This window comes from Hemiscyllium ocellatum, chromosome 6 (genome assembly GCF_020745735.1).
Source record: "Hemiscyllium ocellatum isolate sHemOce1 chromosome 6, sHemOce1.pat.X.cur, whole genome shotgun sequence".
Taxonomy (NCBI): Eukaryota; Metazoa; Chordata; class Chondrichthyes; order Orectolobiformes; family Hemiscylliidae; genus Hemiscyllium; species Hemiscyllium ocellatum.
Genome location: NC_083406.1, coordinates 17643624 through 17662182, shown reverse-complemented (window position 1 = coordinate 17662182; position 18559 = coordinate 17643624). Strand labels below are relative to the sequence as shown.

At 43.2% G+C, this 18559-nt stretch overlaps 1 protein-coding gene across 3 annotated transcripts in view; it reads right to left on the bottom strand.

Moving 5' to 3' along the window:
* Positions 1-18559, bottom strand: part of nalcn (sodium leak channel, non-selective) — a 296823-nt gene that overhangs the window by 269523 nt on the left and 8741 nt on the right. For all 3 annotated transcript variants that reach the window (XM_060826499.1, XM_060826500.1, XM_060826501.1), the window contains exons 2-4: positions 12700-12882; positions 1558-1641; positions 1316-1455 (exon numbers count right to left, since the gene is read on the bottom strand). In XM_060826499.1, the coding sequence (XP_060682482.1) occupies positions 1316-1455; positions 1558-1641; positions 12700-12882 (407 nt within the window). The remainder of the gene's footprint in view (positions 1-1315; positions 1456-1557; positions 1642-12699; positions 12883-18559) is intronic.

Below are 18559 nucleotides of genomic sequence, written 5' to 3'. Positions count from 1 at the left end.
CAAAGTCTTTTCCCTGAGGTGGGGGAGACCAGAACTAAAGGGCATAGGTTTAGGATGAGAGGGGAAAGATATAAAAAGGACCTAAGGAGCAACTTTTTCATACAGAGGGTGGTATGTGTATGGAATGAGCTGCCAGAGGATGTGGTGGAGATTAGTACAATTGTAACATTTAAAAGGCATCTGGGTATATGAATACAAAGGGTTTGGAGGGATATGGGCCGGGTGCTGGCAGGTGGGACTAGAATGGGTTGGGATAGCTGGTCGGCATGGACAGGTTGGACCGAAGGGTCTGTTTCAATGCTGTACATCTCTATGACTCTTTGAGAGGAGGTAAACAATATAATGCTTTGTCGTTCATAAACCTTTAAAAGACAACATCGTCTATAGCACTGTGCATTGTCCACTTACCTGAGAATTAGATGGTTGTGGGTTTAAATCCCACTCCTGAGACCTGAGCACAAAATTCAGGTTTCTAATTCCAGCAGACTGTCCACCAATAAATAAATAATTAAGCAATAAATTAGCTTGCTTGGCACTCAATTGACCCCAACATTATGCTTTTCACAACATAAATGCATTGGTGTAGAGAGAAGGAACGATTGTGATTCCCATTTTATTTTAAACTTGTGTCTAAAAAGGAAGGTGTTATATCTTGGGGCAGGGTGGTGGATCTGCTCTGCTCATAATGGACATCCACTACCCTCAAGGTGGATTGACCATGCTGAACTGCCCATAATGTGCTGGCTAGGTGGATTGGCAATGGGATATGCAGGGTTGCAAGGATACACTGGGTGGGGGGTGGGTCTGGGTGGGATGCTGTTTAGAGTGGTCGGTGTGGACTCAATAGGCCATTTGGCCTGCTTCCACACTGTAGGGACTCTGTGATTTTATGATTCTAAAAAGACTATACCTCCTTCCTTCCTACCTCTGCAGGATTTTAAAACAACACCCCTTCCTGACCCCTCCCCCCTGCACAAGGTGGCAAAAACCTCTCTATCTTAACACTCCTAACCCAGCTGTGCCCTTTGCTGCTTCTGGGATTGCGGGAGGTGCCAGTTCATCAGATTGACCGACGGCAGTTGATCATCCCCTGCAACAACCATGTCTCCATGTCCCCTGTCCTGGCCCACGTGTACTCTTCAACCAACAATACCAGATTGCTTGGTCACTGTTGCATGTGATCGCTTGTGTGCAGAAATTGGCTGCTCCCTACATTAGAGCGCTTCGAAGAGCCCATCATTGGCTGTAAAGCACATCGGGAAATCCTGAGATCAGGACAGTCTCTATGCAAATGTACTTATCGTTTGGTCCTTACTTCAGGATGTTTGTAATCCGTGTGCGTGGAAGCTCAAACCGAAAATAGATTCGGAATGCTCGAATCATGATGAGTGGTCGTGGGATCCGCAGCATGCTTAAAGGTGACATCTGGTCAACTATCTGAGCTACTTCAAAGACCTGAAAAAATAAACATTAATATTTTGTACTAGAGTTTTACAGATAACGTTCTGCAAGGCTCAACAATTTTTTTTTAAATTACTTAACCTATTTGGCATGTACCTGTAATACAAGAGACACCCAGAGACAGAAGACCATGAACCCATCAAACACACACCATCGGTCTTTCACATACGAATTGTCACCCTGTGAAACAAGAGTAAACCTTCATCAATAAAAGGAACTGGATGATAAACAAAACAAAAACAATGGCGTCAGGTAACAATTTGTTGGAATCTGATGACCTATTTCAAAAGGAAAGATTTGCCAGGCAATGAGAAAAATATCAGATAATAGTATTCATTGTCCCAGCTATTTGTGCAAACTATTCAATGGACCAATAATATCCATTTTCATTAGACCATAATCTGTCTTTTCATTATTTAAGATGGTTTTCTGAATGTGTACAACTAGCTTAATACAAATGGGTGGTATTAGGAAGGAGTGAATGCACGTTTCCTTGATATGTTGTTGAGTCACCAGCAAATGTTCGGAAAAACAAATCAATTTTATCATTTCCATGAAAGTTAAAAACTCAGAAACAAAATGCGTGCAGGGGTGAACTTAAAGTAATGCTAATCATCAGATCCATTTGACACCAAACACATGGGTCATGGCCAAGTGTCAGGATTCACTGAAATCAAGTTGAACTAAAGTGGAGTTAATTGAGACAATCAAAATACCCTATGAATTGCACCTTCATAGGAACTAAGTAATTCATACTATTCAGAACAGTAACACTTGCAAACTTTGAAAAACCTTGTGTTTATTCCAATTAAATATAGTTTCTCAACACAATAGCATTTGAAATGGTTGAAATCTCTACTCTTTAAAGGTAAAGTAGTGCTGAGCGTGTTCAATCCATTCCCCAATTCTCTACAGTGGTGCAGAATGCATATTTGTTCTATGTTTTTTGCTGTTCCTTTTCTATCGTTGCTGGGGCTATCAGTAGATTAAAAGGCAGTATATTAGTGATTCACCTTATTCCTGATGAAGGGCTTATGCTCGAAACGTCGAATTCTCTATTCCTGAGATGCTGCCTAACCTGCTGTGCTTTGACCAGCAACACATTTGCAGCTGATTCAGCTTTTGCCAACCATTAGGAAGGATAGAACACAAAATCCTAAAAGGTTTAAAATTTAAAGGACAGGTGATGGCATTGTGGTAATGTTACTGGATTGGTAACTAAAGTAGGAAAGCAATAAGAACCTGGAATAAAAAGTGAGCCAATAGCGACTGCGCAATAATTATTGTTCATTGTTAAAAAGCCCACCTGGATTTACTAATGCACTTTAGCGAAGGTAATCTGCCTTCCTTACCTGGTCTGACCTACATGTAGCTCCAGATTCACAGTGATGTGGCTGACTATTAAATTAGGAATGGGCAATAAATTCTGGACTCACCAGTGATGCTCACATCATGTGAACGAACAAAACAAATTGTCATAGATCACAATGTGATATAAAACCATGGACTAAATTCTACACATCACGGGTGCCTAATTGAAAGGTGTCACGTAAATCTCGCTCCAATAAAGAAAACTTAGTTGCAATCGGCCATCAGCTACATATGTTGAAGGAAGCATCTACATTAAATGGAGTCAGGCCTTGCACAGTACAGGTTCATTCGGTTTGGTATCCACCAAATGTGACCGGATTGGTTGGGGTTTAAATTTTAAACCTTGTAGGATTTTGTGTTTCTTCTTAATGCTTGTGAAAAGCTGAAACACTGATAAAGTGCCTTTTGATCCACTGTTAACCCCGGCAATGATCGGTAAGGAACTGCAAAGATCATAGAATAAATGTAGATGGTCTGACACGTATCGCTGAGGTGCTGGTGAGACCATATCTGGAGAACTCATTTCGGTCTCCTTATTTAAAAAAAAGGATATTACCTCATTGGAGATAGCTCAGACAAGGCCTACTAGGAAAACCCCTGGTATGACAGGATTGGCTTATGAACCACAATTAAGCAGTTTGGGTCTCCACTTATTAGAGATTAGAAAGATGAACAGTGATCTCCTTAAAACATAAGATTCTTAAGGGGCTTATGCTGAGGATGTTTTGCCTCATGGGAGAGTCTAGGACCAGGGGGTTTAGTTTTATAGTCAATGGGGGTAATTTCAGACTGAGATGAAGAGGAGTTATTTTTTTCTCAGAGGATTGCGAGTCTTTGGAATTCCTTGTCAGAGAGCTTCAGGTTAGAGTCTCTGTGTTGATTTTGGGTTTGCGTTTGTTTTTGCTTTGGGGTCCCAGGAAGAGGCCTGTTTTATTTTCCCTTTGTATTGACTTTGAAAGAGGTGTGTGTGTGTGTGTGTGTGCTTTTAATTTAATCCTGTGCTGCCGCTATCCCAGATTACTTGATGGGATTGGTGTAAGGGGTACTTTAAGGCCATTCTTAATCTTCACTAACTCTTCTGAACCATCAATCCCTAACCATCCCTCTGGGATTTAATAAAAAATTATTTCACTGGATGTAGGCCTAATTCCTTAATTTCTCTTGACTGCAGTTATTATCAACAGAATGTTCTGGAATCACACATGGATCAGACCAAAAAGGACATCAGATTTCCATCAATGATTTTTTTAATGGCAATTGATGGTAGTTGCATGGTCGCCAATAATGAGACCAGCTTTTAATTCTAGATTCTTTGCTAGCTATATTTAAATGCCACCATGTTTTGAAGTGGGATTAGACCCAGTGTGCCCAAACTGTCAGTGTGGCCCTCAGAGTTACTACGCCAGTGACACACTGGCAGCATCTTCCCCAGATCTGGCCAGCATCAATAATTCACAGGAATTTCAAATTTAAAAGTTGAGTTTTCTCCCCCCTCGGGTCTTCTAAAGGTTATGACCCAGTCTGAAAGTATGAGACTCTGCTGTACAATGCAATGGCAAGCATACTGCACAGATATCTGCAACTTCTCTGAGCACAGACAGTGCTGTCAAAAAGCACTTCACCTCACATTATTTGTCATTTTATGAAAGGCAGACTGATGGCCAATCTCCAGTAGAAATAAAAAGCAAGTTATAGACGAGAGCCATTTTCCAATGTTTCTGCTTGATTTCACGTTTGAAAGAAAAGTCAAAAAGAGTAAACATCTAAAGTTCCTTCCGCACTTCAATGTCAACTTAATTATACTTTTCAACAACAGCTTACATTTATTCAGCATCTTTAAAATTGCAAATAACATCAGAAAGCACTTCACAGAAGTGTAATCAGACTAAGTCTGACACCAAAGTATGCATCAAGGTATTAGGAAAGGTGACCAGAGCTCAGTCAAAGAGGAAGGTTTCAAGGAGCATCTGCATGGAGAGAGGTAAACAGAATATCAGAAGTTACAAGTCCGCGCAGTTGATGGCACAGATGCCAACAACGGAGCTATTATGGGGATGCTGAACAGGTGAGAATTGGAGAAGGGCAGGTATCAGGGTCACAGAAAAATGTGCAATGTCATCTTAATGCATTATTGCTGGCTGACTGCTCTGGACTCAATGGGTGGCAGAAAAAGAGATTGTAACACAGAATAAAATAGAAGGACAGAATGTGATTGGAATCAATGCACAATGTCTCCTTATTTCTTTCATCTAAATATTTTCAAAGTATTGTTTGCATTAGTTAATACATTTGCAATGCTGTACAGCTTTCTACACAATGATATCTTTTAGAAATAAAAAGGGAGAAAATAATTAAGCTCACACAGAGAAAATAAGCAAAGATTCTCAGGTGCAGCAGCTTCAGGGGAGACCCAAGCTAATCTTACCAGGCAGTTGATCTAATAGAACCAGACACCAGTGACCGTAATGGACAGATGTCGGTATTCACTGAACACTGTGCAGCTGTTAGTCAGAAACTTGCGATAATTTGCATTGTACATTAAACTACAGATTTTTCAAAGCAGCAGATGCATGGGATCACCATCACCTGCAAGTTACCCTCCATGTTACACATCATCCCGATTGGAATGATATTGCAGTCGCTTCACCATTGTTGGTTAAAATCATGGAATTCCCTTCCCTACAGCATTGTGGTTACACCACAGGGACTGCAGCTGTTCAATAAAACAGTCACCACCACCTTCCAAAGTCAATTATGACATGTATAAGTACTGAGCCTGCCAAACGCTGACCCCATAATTCATTAGACAGGCAGGAGGCTGGAAGAACACAGCAAGCCAGGCAGCATCAGGAGGTGGAGAAGTCGACGTTTCGGGACTGGGGGCGGGTGTGGGGGGAGATGCAGACACAGACGGTAGCAGGGGCAGGGTGGTGAAGTGGGGATAGGTGAAAACAGGTAGAAGATAGGACGTGGCTGGTCAACAGAAGGAATGAATCTGGTTGGTGGCAGGGAACAGTGGAAGAGAGGAGGAGAGGAAGGGGCCCGGATGGAAGGTGAGGATGGGGAGGGAGGTTATTTGAAATTGGAGAACTCAATGTTGAGTCCTCCAGGCTGTAGGTTGCCCTGGCGAAGATGAGGTGTTGTTCCTCCAATTTGTGGTGTGGTTCGTTTTGGCAATGGAAGAGGCCAAGGATGGTCCTGTCGAAAAGGAAGTAGTTGGGGAATTAAAATTGGCGTTGACTGGGATCTTTGTGCATGCTCCCAATTTCATCATTCCACTATTACGCCTTTGGATTGGATGGCATAAGGGCCGTTCCTACTCATAATATTATTTCCTAATTTTAATTAGGCTTAGGCACTGCTTCAGCTTTGTGCTATTATTGTGATAAATAAAAAAACTCACATTAAATAACCTCCTGTTTAGGAAAGAGGTGTATGGCTTCCTAGGCTTTGCAAATTGAGGCATAACATGTGAAATTACACTTAATCTTCAAAAACCATTCATTAGCATCTACTTGGAGTATAGTGTCCAGTTCTGGACACCACATGTAAAATGAAATCTCTTGTTCTAAGAGCTGATGAACTTGAGGCAGGAAGCGTACTTTGTTAGGGTAGGTGAATCTTGCATTAAGACAATACTAAACAAATATTTGTGTCAGTTTTTATTGTGGAGAAAGAAATGGAGGCTAGGGTACTCAGTGAAATAAATATATTTGCTTTGAAAACTGTCCACATTACAGAAGAGAAAGTCTTGTGTCTGAGGACGTTGTGGGAAGTTATGGAAGAAATTGTGGGGGCCCTGGCACAGATGTTTTGTTCATCCAGTCATGGGTGATGTGCTGCAGGGCTGGAGGGTGGCTAATGTTGTTGTTTAATTTTGGCTATAAGGAGAAGCCTGAGAATTATATACAAGTGAATCTGACATCAGTGGTGGGTAAGTTGTTGAATGGGATTCTGAGAGCTAGGATTTACATGCATTTGGAGAGAGGCAAGGACCGATTAGGGATAGTCAGCATGGCTTCGTGAACTGGAAATCATGTCTCACAAACTTGATTGAGCTTTATGAGGACATAACCAAAAAGATGGGCAGCATGGTGGCTCAGTGGTTAGCACTGCTGCCTTACAGCACTAGGGTCCTAAGTTCGATTCCAGCCTCGGGCAACTGTCTGTGTGGAGTTTGCAGATTCTCCCCGTGTCTGCGTGAGTTTCCCCCGGATGCTCCGGTTTCCTCCCACACACCAAAGATGTGCAGGTCAGGTGAATTGGTCATGCTAAATTGCAGAGAGTGTTAGGTGCATTAGTCAGAGGGGAAATGGGTTATTCTTGGGAGGGTCATTGTGGACTGGTTGGGCCGAAGGGCCTGTTTCCACACTGTAGGGAATCTAATCAAATCTAAAATCTAATTAATAAAGCAAAGTGGCAGACTTTGTCGACATGGACTTGAGTAAAGCCTTTGACAAGGTTCTGCACGGTAGACTAATTAATAATGTTCGATCACATGGGATTCAGGGAGAACTTACCAATTGGATACAAAATTGGCTTGACAGTACGAGATAGAGGATAGTGATGGAGTGTTGTGCAGTAAGAATAGACGACCACACCTGCTCAACCATAATCCTCAACACCAGTGTCCCACAAGGCAGCGAACTCAAACCCTTACTATACTCCTTATATGCTCATGATCTTGTGGACAACTTCCAACCCAACTCCATTTACAAGTTTGCTGACAGCACTAACCTTGTAGGTCAGATCTCAAACAATCAGGCTTTTGAACAGGCCTCATAGAATAGAAACGTCACAGCATCCCAACAGTTCAGAAGCAGGCCATTTGGCCCATTAACCCCAAACTGACCCTCTGAAGAGCATCTCACTCAGACCCACCATGTCCTTTGAGTGAATAAAGGAAACTTACCCCCTCCGCCAGAATTAAACTCTGATAAGAAAGCCTGTGGTTGAACCTCTCAATTCACATTGAGTTGAGGACCTTAAGTGGCTAAGGAAGGACCATCTCAGGGCTATTCCTGTGAATAACCCAATTGTAGTCAGGCTTGTCACCTTGCATCACCATGACATCTGTTATTATGCAGGCAACTTGTTACATCAGAGAGGGAGCAGAGGTTGGGGGGTGTAGCAGGATGTGTGGTAAACTCCTCAGAGGCACTCTCTGTCCAGTCCTTTGGTTAGACACTTCAGGCAGAGATCCACACCACCCCCTCTCCTTGAGCCCTTTGATCTAAGACCACCCCACATCATTTCCCTCTGTCTCAGGTCATCAACGACCCTGGGACTCCATGGCTATTCTTCCCAAAGCCACCTCTATGGTGCTGCTGAGTGCAAGAGGTGCCAGCCTCATTGGCCAGTAGCTCTTGGATGGTATAACCCCTTCCCTGAGGAGCAGGCAAGACCCCTGACCCTTCAAGACAATTCAGCAGGAAGAACACAAAGAGAGGGGCCATGGAGATTTACTATAATAGTACCAAGGATGAGGGAATTCATTCACATTGAGAGATTGGTGAAGCTGGAATTACTCTCAAAGAAGAAATAATTGAAGGGACATTTATTGGAGGCATTCGTGAAATGTTTTGATAGAGCAAATAATGAAAAACTGCTTTTTTTTGGGGGGGGTCAGGAACCAGAGGAAACAAAGCACCAGAGAGGAAGTGAGATTTTACTTTTTAGACAGCATAGCAACTTTGAACAGTCTGGAACACCTAATGAAAACGACAATGGAAGCCCGTTCAACAGTAAATGAAAAAAGGTATTTGATAAAGGAAAAACGAAAAAAAAGGCCATAGGAAAGGAGCAGCAGGAATGGGATCAACTGGATAACTCCTTGAAAGAGCCAGCACAGGCACAATGGACAGAATGGCCTCCTTCTGTGCTGTCTGACACTGTACCAGAGGCATAACTTGGTCAAATTACTTTTGTAAGGTGGTATGGTCGCTCAATGGTTAGCACTGCTGCCTCACAGCACCAGGGACCCAGGTTCAATTCCACCCTCAGGCGACTGTCTGTGTGGAGTTTGCACATTCTCTTTATGTTTGTTTGGGTTTCCTCTGGGTGCTCCAGTTTCCTCCCATCATCGAAAGATGTGCAGGTTAGGTGAATTGGCCGTGCTAAATTACCCATAGTGCGTAGGTTAGGGGTAAACGTAGAGTAGGAGAAAGTGAGGTCTGCAGATGCTGGAGATCAGAGCTGAAAATGTGTTGCTGGAAAAGCGCAGCAGGTCAGGCAGCATCCAAGGAACAGGAAATTCGACGTTTCGGGCATAAGCCCTTCATCAGGAATGAAGAAAGTGTGTCCAGCAGGCTTATGCCTGAAACGTCGAATTTCCTGTTCCTTGGATGCTGCCTGGCCTGCTGCGCTTTTCCAGCAACACATTTTCAGTAAATGTAGAGTAATAAGGTTGGGGAATTGGTCTGGGTGGGTCACTCTTCGGAGGGTCGGAATGGACTTGTTGGGCCAAATGGCCTGTTTCCACACTGTAGGGATTCGAAGATAACTTACATTGTAAAGTGGGAAAATGAAGATGTCTGGTTCATAATTGTTTTACCTTCATACCTGGACTTTATATACTGCAAGTTGGCACAAAATAATTTGAGATGGGAATGGGGAAAATGTAATGCTAATAGAATTGGAGTGAAGATTGGGGCAATGCAGATTGTTGGGATAGAATGCAGGGAGATCTATTCTGCAGCTAGCTATACCTAACCCAGTTCTGAGGAAGGGTCACCTGACACGAAACAGTAACTCTGCTTTCTTTTCATAGATGCTGCCAGACCTGCTGAGCTTTTCCAACAACTTCTGCTCTTGTTTACCAAACCTAGCCTGGAAGCAACCAACCGTGAAACAGAAAGCGCTCTCACTGCTTTACATGGAAGCCCTCGTTCCTCAGCAGAAAATAAACTGTCGTTTTTAAAAATAAATTGGTAACTACACAACATCCGCCCCCACCCCAATCCCAGCACTTCTTCAAAGCCTTAGTGGAGAGCTACATGTGTAAGTGTATAAATCAAGACATTAGAAGTTAAAGGAACAACGATCGATTCAGCCCAAGTTTCACTCTTGATGTATCCATTAAAGCATTCCACTGCATTTTAATATCCCAATTCTCTGCCAGGGTTTTGTTTTAACAAAAATAGGAAACAAGGCGTTAACAATGTTTTACAACACTGAAAAAGTAACTGTACTACATACAGTTTTGGTCATCCTACTTGGTCAGGATGTGATTGCATTGGAGGCAGGTCAGAGAACCTGCATGAGATTAATCAAAAGGTGAAAGGCTTGTCTGATGAGCAGAAACTGAGAAGTTTACAAGGATGAGAGGAGATCTAATTGATGTGTACAAGATGCTAGAGAGGCTTAACAAAATACCTGTAAAGCAGATGTTTCCCCTTGTGGGGCAATTCAGAATGAGAGGTGATACTTTTAGACTGGGGGGGTAGCTGATTTAAAACAGAGATGAGGAGGAATGACTTCTCTCAAAAGGTTGTGAATCTGTCGGAGTGCAGTGGATTTCAGGACACTGAATAAATTTAAGGAGGAGACAGACAGATTTTTAATTAGCAATGGGTTGGAGTTGAGGCTGAAATTGGGTTAGCCCGGATTGTATTCAATGGTGGAGAAGGCTCGAGGGGCTGAATCAACTACTTCTGCTTCATGTTCTCATAAAATTACAAAGGTCATTCATTTAAAAAAATGTGTTTCCTAGTAGGTAGAAAATAACACTGCCCTCATTTGAGTTGGATCAACGGAAAAAGCTGATAGTCTGTTTTACAGCAGAATGATTTGGAACTCAGAATCATGGACGGCATGGTGTCTCAGTGGTTAGCATTGCTGCCTCACAGCATCAGGGTGCCAAGTTCGATTCCAACATGTCCGTGTGGAGTTTGCACATTCTCCCCGTGTCTGCGTGGGTTTCCTCCGGGTGGTCTGGTTTCCTCCCACAGTCCAAAGATGTGAATTGGCCACGCTAAATTGCCCATAGTGCTAAGTGGGTCTGGGTGGGTTATTCTTTGGAGGCTCGGTGTGGACTTCGTCAGCCGAAAGGCCTGTTTCCACACTGTAGGGATTCTAATCTAACAGTCTGACAATTTGAGAACTTGAAAACACAGAGTCAAACACTGACCTGTTTGTTTGCTCTAAACAGTGTTGATTGTATTAGAGTAGAGTAATGTAGTGGTTATGCTATTGGTCTCAGTTCAGAGACACAATGGAGACACAAGTTCAAAGCCCATCACAACAGTCAGAGGCATTTAAATCCAGTTAATTAAATAAAACTGAAAGTAAACCTGGTTATCAGTATAAAACTACCAGGTTGCTGTAAAAACCCATCTGGTTCACTAATTTGTCAGAGGACAGGAAATCTGTCAACCTTATCTGGCCTGGCTGATAGGTGCTTCCAGAGTCCTTGCAATCTGGTTGAGTTTTAATGTCCTTCGAAAAAGCCATTCAGTTCTATTACGTGAGAAGTTCATTATCATCTACTGCAGGGCAATTAGGGATAAGAAATAAATGATGGCCTTCCACAGTAAACACCTCATGAATGAAGTTAAAAAACAATTATTTAATTACAGGCACAGCCAAACAGGCCAAAGTTCGTGTCAAATAATTTACGGTTTTTTTTCAGTGTGCCAACCAATCTGAAAATTCTTCAGCCACCAGGAAGGTGCTTTGACTTACTACCTACTTATGCCCACATTACTATTAGAGCTAAAGAGATTCAAGAGTTATTTAATAATCAACCGAGACTCTGGGCAGGTCTTGCAGTGCTGCTGGCATTTCCTGGTCTAACGGTAGGTGCATAATAAATGTGTGTGTCATGAGTCTGGCATATGTCAGCTCTGGCTGGGAAGCAGTTCTGCTGGATGTTAACTTGACAACATGCTTCATTACATGTTTCCAGTACAATGATCTTTCACATCAACTGACAAATCTTCTGGGATGACACTAATCTGAACAGCTCATTCATGAATACCTTGACTATACTTCCTTGACTTCATATGACACTGTAAAACTTGACAGCTTTGGTAAAATTCTTTTGTATCACTGTTAGAATAACTCTTGCCATGATAACGGCCACACTTTCTTCATTTTATAGACAAATTAGAAACAAGAGTAGACCTAATTGGTCCCTCTAGTCTTTTGATAAGCTCATAGCTGATCTGACTTGAACCTTCCTGTCTGCCCCCATACCCTTTGACTCCTTTGTCAGTCTACACAACATAAACAGGTACTGCTGGAGAGGCTCAGCAGGTCTGGTAGTATCTATCAGAAGAAAACAGAGTTAAGGTTTTGAGTCCAGCGACTCTGCATCAGAACTGCTTGTTAAGAGCTCAATTGACCCAAATATTACCCTGCTCAAACCTTAATACAATTGGCATGGGCAGCCGGGCCAAAGTGGACGGTCTGTTAATGTTCAACAACATCATAAGTGCAGGAAAGAAAGGGTGTACCACCTTTGGATGGTGCCCCGTGCATTTGGTGCACCTCCAGAGAAGATAGTTACCTCCCCTCCTTCTCTCCCGCACAGTCTTTAAACCTCATTCTGTCTACCCCTCCAAACCCTCTTCCTCCCTCACTAAATTTTGCTAAACCCTCCCCATCCAGACCCCCTTACTCAGCTGGGTTTGAGGCTCCATTCTATCCAGTAGCTCCATTTGTGAGCTCTGGCCTTGCCAGGAGAGGTGGAACTGCTGGCTGGTCTGACCCTCACCCAAGATGTCTTGGGATACATTAACATGGAAACATGTAAAAGAAAATGTGAAGCACACATAGTTCCTCAGACAAATTGTCAACAGGAGTTTAGTAATAATGGGCTCGCCACTTGGCATTATGGCAACTCTTCTCATTGAATCATAAACATACCTTGACTATGCCACGAATGTGCATCTTTGCAATCATCTCGGAAGTGTACAGAAACATCAGGAGCGTGTCCAAGGCAAACGTCACATACTGAAGAGGTGGGTAGTGCTGAAAGGTCTTGGGAGTGTTCATGCAGACGGAAATAACGCTGATGATGGCACAAACTCGTAGCAAAGAGTGAACCCACTGCACAGAAAGAGAAAGTATTAGTAACTAGTTGTTTGTTTTGAGGTACAGTGAAATCTAGATAGTACAGATAGCCACTGTGACAGGAAACAACTGTCATTCCTTTACAGGTAATGGTTGAACATAACTGAGGAGATTGTGAGGAGATCCAAATCCCAGGTACATGCAGGCAAGGAAGGAATCCCACCATTCATTATGACCTTCAAACTGATACAGTGCAACATCGTACAGTGTGACATCCTATGTGTAAACCAAGGATATGGCGCATCAAAGGTCATTTATGCAATGTTATGCACATTTATGGTTTTAATGTCTGTTGAATCAGTTACAAGTTATTTCAACCTCTCAATAAGTATCTATTTTTGAGTGTCCAACCTTTGGGACTGTTCATTTAGAAAGGATTCACTGTATATCACTGGTGTTACTTTCAATATAGTCCACAGCTTCAAGACACTGGATAGTTAAACTATTTACATGATAATTGCCAGTCAATAAATGTGTTAGGATCCATACTTCCACTCACTAATCAGATAAGCTTTATCAGCAATGATCGAAACATAGAAAAATAACAGCAGGAGCAGGCCATTCAGCCCTTCAAGTCTGCTTCACTATTTAATTTGATCATGGCTGACCATCTAACTTAGTATCTGGTTTCTGCTTGCTCTGTATACACTTTGATCTCTTTAGCCCTAACAGCTGTATCTAAAGCTTTGAAAACATTCAATAGTTTGGTCTCAACTACTTTCTGTGGCAGAGCTTACACCACAGTCCAGGTGAAGAAATTCCTCTTCATCTCAATCCTAAATGGCCAGCCCCCTAACCTTAAACCATGGTTCTGGATTCCCCAGTCAAGGGGAACAGCATTCCTGCATTTACCCTATTAATTCTTGTTAAAATTTTAGACATATCTATGACATTACCACCTACCCGGCCCTCAATTCTTCTAACTTCCAGTGACTACCATCTGAACCAATCCAGATGTTCTTCAAACATCAGCCCTGCATCCCAGGAATCAATCTGATAAACCCTCACTGCATTTACCCATAGCCAAAACATCCTTCCCCAAATAAGTAGACTAAAATTGCATACGATACTCTAGGTCTGATCTCAGTAAGGCCCTTTACTATAGCAGCAAGACATTCCTGCTCCTGTACTTGAATCCTCTGCTATGAAGGCCAAAATACCAATTACCTTCTTTACTGCCTGTTGCACCTACAAGCTGACTTTCATCGATCTGTGTACAAAGACATCCAATTCTTGTTGCAAGTCCCCCTTCCCCAACCTATTGTCATTCAAACAAAAATATGCTTTCCTGTTCTTGTTACCAAGGTGGATAATTTCATATTTAATCTGCCATGCATTTGCCCATTCATTCAACTTGTTCAATCAACCAGCTCACATTATCAAGACTCAAAAAATCCCATTTTCTGTGATTAGTCAGCACTTGGTGAACAATGCAGAGTGTGCCACAAGCTGCATGATACACAATTGAACATAATCGTTCAAACTTATAAGGTGGCAATTTTATGCTTACTAGAAGTAGCATACATTTATACATGGGGATCTGTTTTCAGCAGAAAAGAATTTATTCAAAGCTTGTGTCTTTTTAAAAATGATCCAGAAGCTAAAAGATCTCAACATTCACTCCATGTCAACGACTCAGCCAAATAGGGCCAATTTACCAACCCATCTTTTTCTCCTTTGATATAAATTGTTGCGATTGTTTGAAATTTGGCAGTATTGACCTATCCTGAAGACTGCAAGGCAAAAATCTTTGGGAGCATGTCTCTCTTTACAGCAACATTCAAAATTATTTTCTTTTTCTTTCAGTGACATCTGAAATGTTACTTCTTTTCATCAACCAATTATAAAAGATAGTTCAAACACTCTTCACATTAAATCTAATACAACTCCTAACAGATATAATGCCTTTCTTCAAGAAGTTTTGATGTGATTTTCCACACCTGTTTACAATATTTTATTTACATCCCTATTACCTTGCACTTAGAGCAATTCTTTCACCAACTTTGTACAATTTTGCTAACTTATTTCACACAAAGTGAAAAATCACACAACACCATCATCAGCCAGAGCTTTGAAAGCTAGTGCTTCCAAAATAACCAGTTAGACTATAACCTGGTGATGTGTGATTTTTCATTTTGTCCACCCTAGCCCAACACTGGCACCTCCAAGTCATACACAAAGTGAATTCAACTTCCACGGTTTGCAATATTTGACCAGTTTGGAGCCAATTACAAAGGCAAATTGAGATATAGACATAGGACCGAAGGGTCTGTTTCCATGCTGTACATCTCTATGACTCTATATCTTAGGTATGCTTTTTTTTAGTTTAGATTCCCTAGAGTGTGGAAACAGGCCCTTTGGCCCAACAGGTCCATACCAACCCTACGAAGAGCAACCCACCCAGACCCATTCCCCTACATTTACCCCTGACTAATGCACCTAACACTACAGGCAATTTAGCATGGCCAATTCACCTAATTTGCACATCTTTGGACTGTGGGAGGAAACCGGGGCACCTGGAGATTAAGGCACTCCACTCAATACTTGTCCCTCTCCCTTAAAAAAGACATTACCTGACAAGATCCTTACAGAGAGTGTGCAGAGTGGGTTTACCAAACCGGTACTAGGGTTATGACATAAAGATACCAGAGAATCACATTTGATAGAGGTGTTCAAAACAATGAAGAGCTTTTCCATTTACTCATGGGACGTGGGTGTCGCCGGCCGGCCAGCATTTATTTTCCGACCCTAGTTACACTTGAGAAGATGGTGGTGAGCTGCCTTTTTCAACTGCTGCAGTCCACCTGCTGTTAGGGAGGGAATTCCAGGATTTTGCTAAAGACAGTGAAGGAATGTCAGAATTGAGAGTGGCTTGGAGGAGAACAAGCAGGTGGTGGTGTTCCCTTGCATTTGCTGCCCATGTCTTTCTACATGGAAGTGGCTGTGGGTTTGGAAGGTGCTGTCTGAGGATCTTTGGTGAATTTCTACAGTGCATCTTGTAGATAGCACACACTGCTGCTACTAAGTGTTGGTGGTGGATGGGGTGGATACAGTACCAATCAAGCAGGCTGCTTTGTCCTTGGATGGTGTCAAGCTTTTTCAGTATTGATGTTGCACTCATCCAGGCAAGTGGGAGGCTTTGGAGAGTCACGAGATGAGTTACTCACTGCAAGATTCCTAGCCTCTGGCCTGCTCTTGTAGCCACTGTATTTATATGGCAAGTCCTGTTGAGTTTCTGGTCAGTAGTAACCTCCAGAATGTTGAGAGTGGAGGATTCAGTGATGATAACATCATTGGTATTGAATCGTCTCTTATTGGAGAGGTCTGTTACCCGCCTGCAACCTCTTTATTTCCAACTGCCACCGAGACATTAACTACCCCAACCAGTCCACCTCCCTCCCCCACTCCAACCTCTCACCCTCGCAATGCGCAGCCCTCCACTCCCTCTGCTCCAATCCCAACCTCACCATCAAACCAGCAGACAAGGGAGGGTGCAGTGGTAGTTTGGCACAGTGATCTCTACACCACTGAAGCCAGACGCCCACTTGAAGACACCTCCTCCTACCGTCCCCTTGACTACGACCTCACCTCCAATCACCAAACCATCATCTCCCAGACCATACACAACCTCATCACCTGAGGGGGTCTCTCACCCACAGCTTCCAACCTCATAGATCAGGAACCCTGTACCGCCCAATTCTACCTCCTACCTGACTACCTCGGCCGACCCATTGTCTGTTCCTGCCCCACCGAATTCATCCCCACCTACCACTATACTGTCCTATCCCCCCAGTCCAGCAACTCCCCATATACATTTGGGACACCATCCATGCCCTCCACCTCCTCCAAGACTTCCGTTTCCCCGGCCCCCAACACCTCATCTTCACCATGGACATCCAGTCCCTCTACTTGTCCATCTGCCATGACCAGGGCCTCCATGCCCTCCACTTCTTCCTCTCCCGACATCCCCACCAGTACCCTGCCACTGACACTCTTATCCGTTTGGCCGAACTGATCCTCACCTTCGACAATTTCTCCTCCGAATCCTCCCACTTCCTCCAGATGAAAGGGGTAGCCATGGGCACCCACATGGGCCCCAGCTACGCCTGTCTCTTTGTTGGCTACATAGAACAGTCGATCTTCCGCGGTTACACCGTCACCATTCATGTTTTCCTCCGTTACTTTGATGACTGCATCAGCGTCACCTCATGCTCCCACGGGGATGTTGAACAATTCATCAACTTCACCAACACATTCCACCCCGACCTTAAATTCACCTGGACCACTCTGACACCTCCCTCCCCTTCCTGGACCTCTCCATCTCCATCAATGGTGACCAACTTAACACTGACATTTTCTACAAACCCACCGACTCCCACAGCTACCTGGATTACACCCCCACCCACCCTGCCTCCTGCAAAAATGCTAAACCCTATTCCCAATTCCTCTGCCTCCGCCACATTTGTTCCCAGGAGGACCAGTTCTACCACAGAACACACCAGATGGCCTCCTTCTTTAAAGACCACAATTTTCCCTCCCACGTGGTTGATGATGCCCGCCAGCGCACCTCACCCAATTCCGCACTTCCGCCCTCGAACCCCACCCTTCCAACCGCAACAAGGACAGAACACCCTTGGTCGTCACCTTCCACCCCACCAAACTCCGTATACATTGCATCACCCTCCGCCATTTCCGACACCTACAAATGCAGCATTTAAAGATGGACTGTTTGTGAATGGAGCTGAACATTACGCAGTCAGCATCGAGCATCCCCACCTCTGACCTTATGACGGGCATTGATGAAGCAGCTGAAGATATTTGGGCCTAGGATGCAACCCTGAGGATCTCCTGCGGAGATCTCCCGAAACTGAGACGACTGACTGCCAACAACCACGACCATCTTCCTATGTGTCAGGTACGATTATGGGGAGTTTGCCCCCTGACACCCATTGAATACAGTTTTGCTAGGGTTCCTCGGTGTCACATTCCATCAAATGCAACCTTGGATGTCAAGGTCTGTTACTCTCACCTCCCCTCTGAAATTCAGCTCTTTTGTCCATGTTGAACCAAGGCTGTAATGAGTTCAGGAGCTGAGTGGCCCTGGTGAAACCCAAACTTGGCATCACTGAGCAGGTTATTGCTGAGCAGGTGCTGTTGATAGCTGTACTGGTGACAACTCATTCAAAGAACCAGCAGAACGGGCTGAATGGTCTCCATCTGTGATTTGCTTTCTTTAAGTATATATCCAAGTACTGTCTTTTAACAGCAATATCGAATTTGCATTCAGTACATTTAAAGACAGTACATTCTAGCTTAAGCTAAAAGCTTAGGAAAGAGATTGTTCAGATTTCAGAATTGAGGGAAATATCAAGCAATGCAGTTGAAAGGGAAACTGTACATTTGGATTTCCAAAAGGCATAAAGATATCAAATCTACTATAGAAATTGCAGCTTGTGGTGTAAGGGGAAATGCATGAGATGTTAGGTAGATAACAAGAAACAGAGTAAGGATAAATGGATTATTTTCAGGTTTATAGCAACCAACCAGTGGAGTGCCACAAGAATCTCTGCTGAGGCTTCAGCAATTTATAATTTATATCAATTACCTGCACAAAGGGATGGAATGTGCTAAATTGCTGATGACACAAAAATTG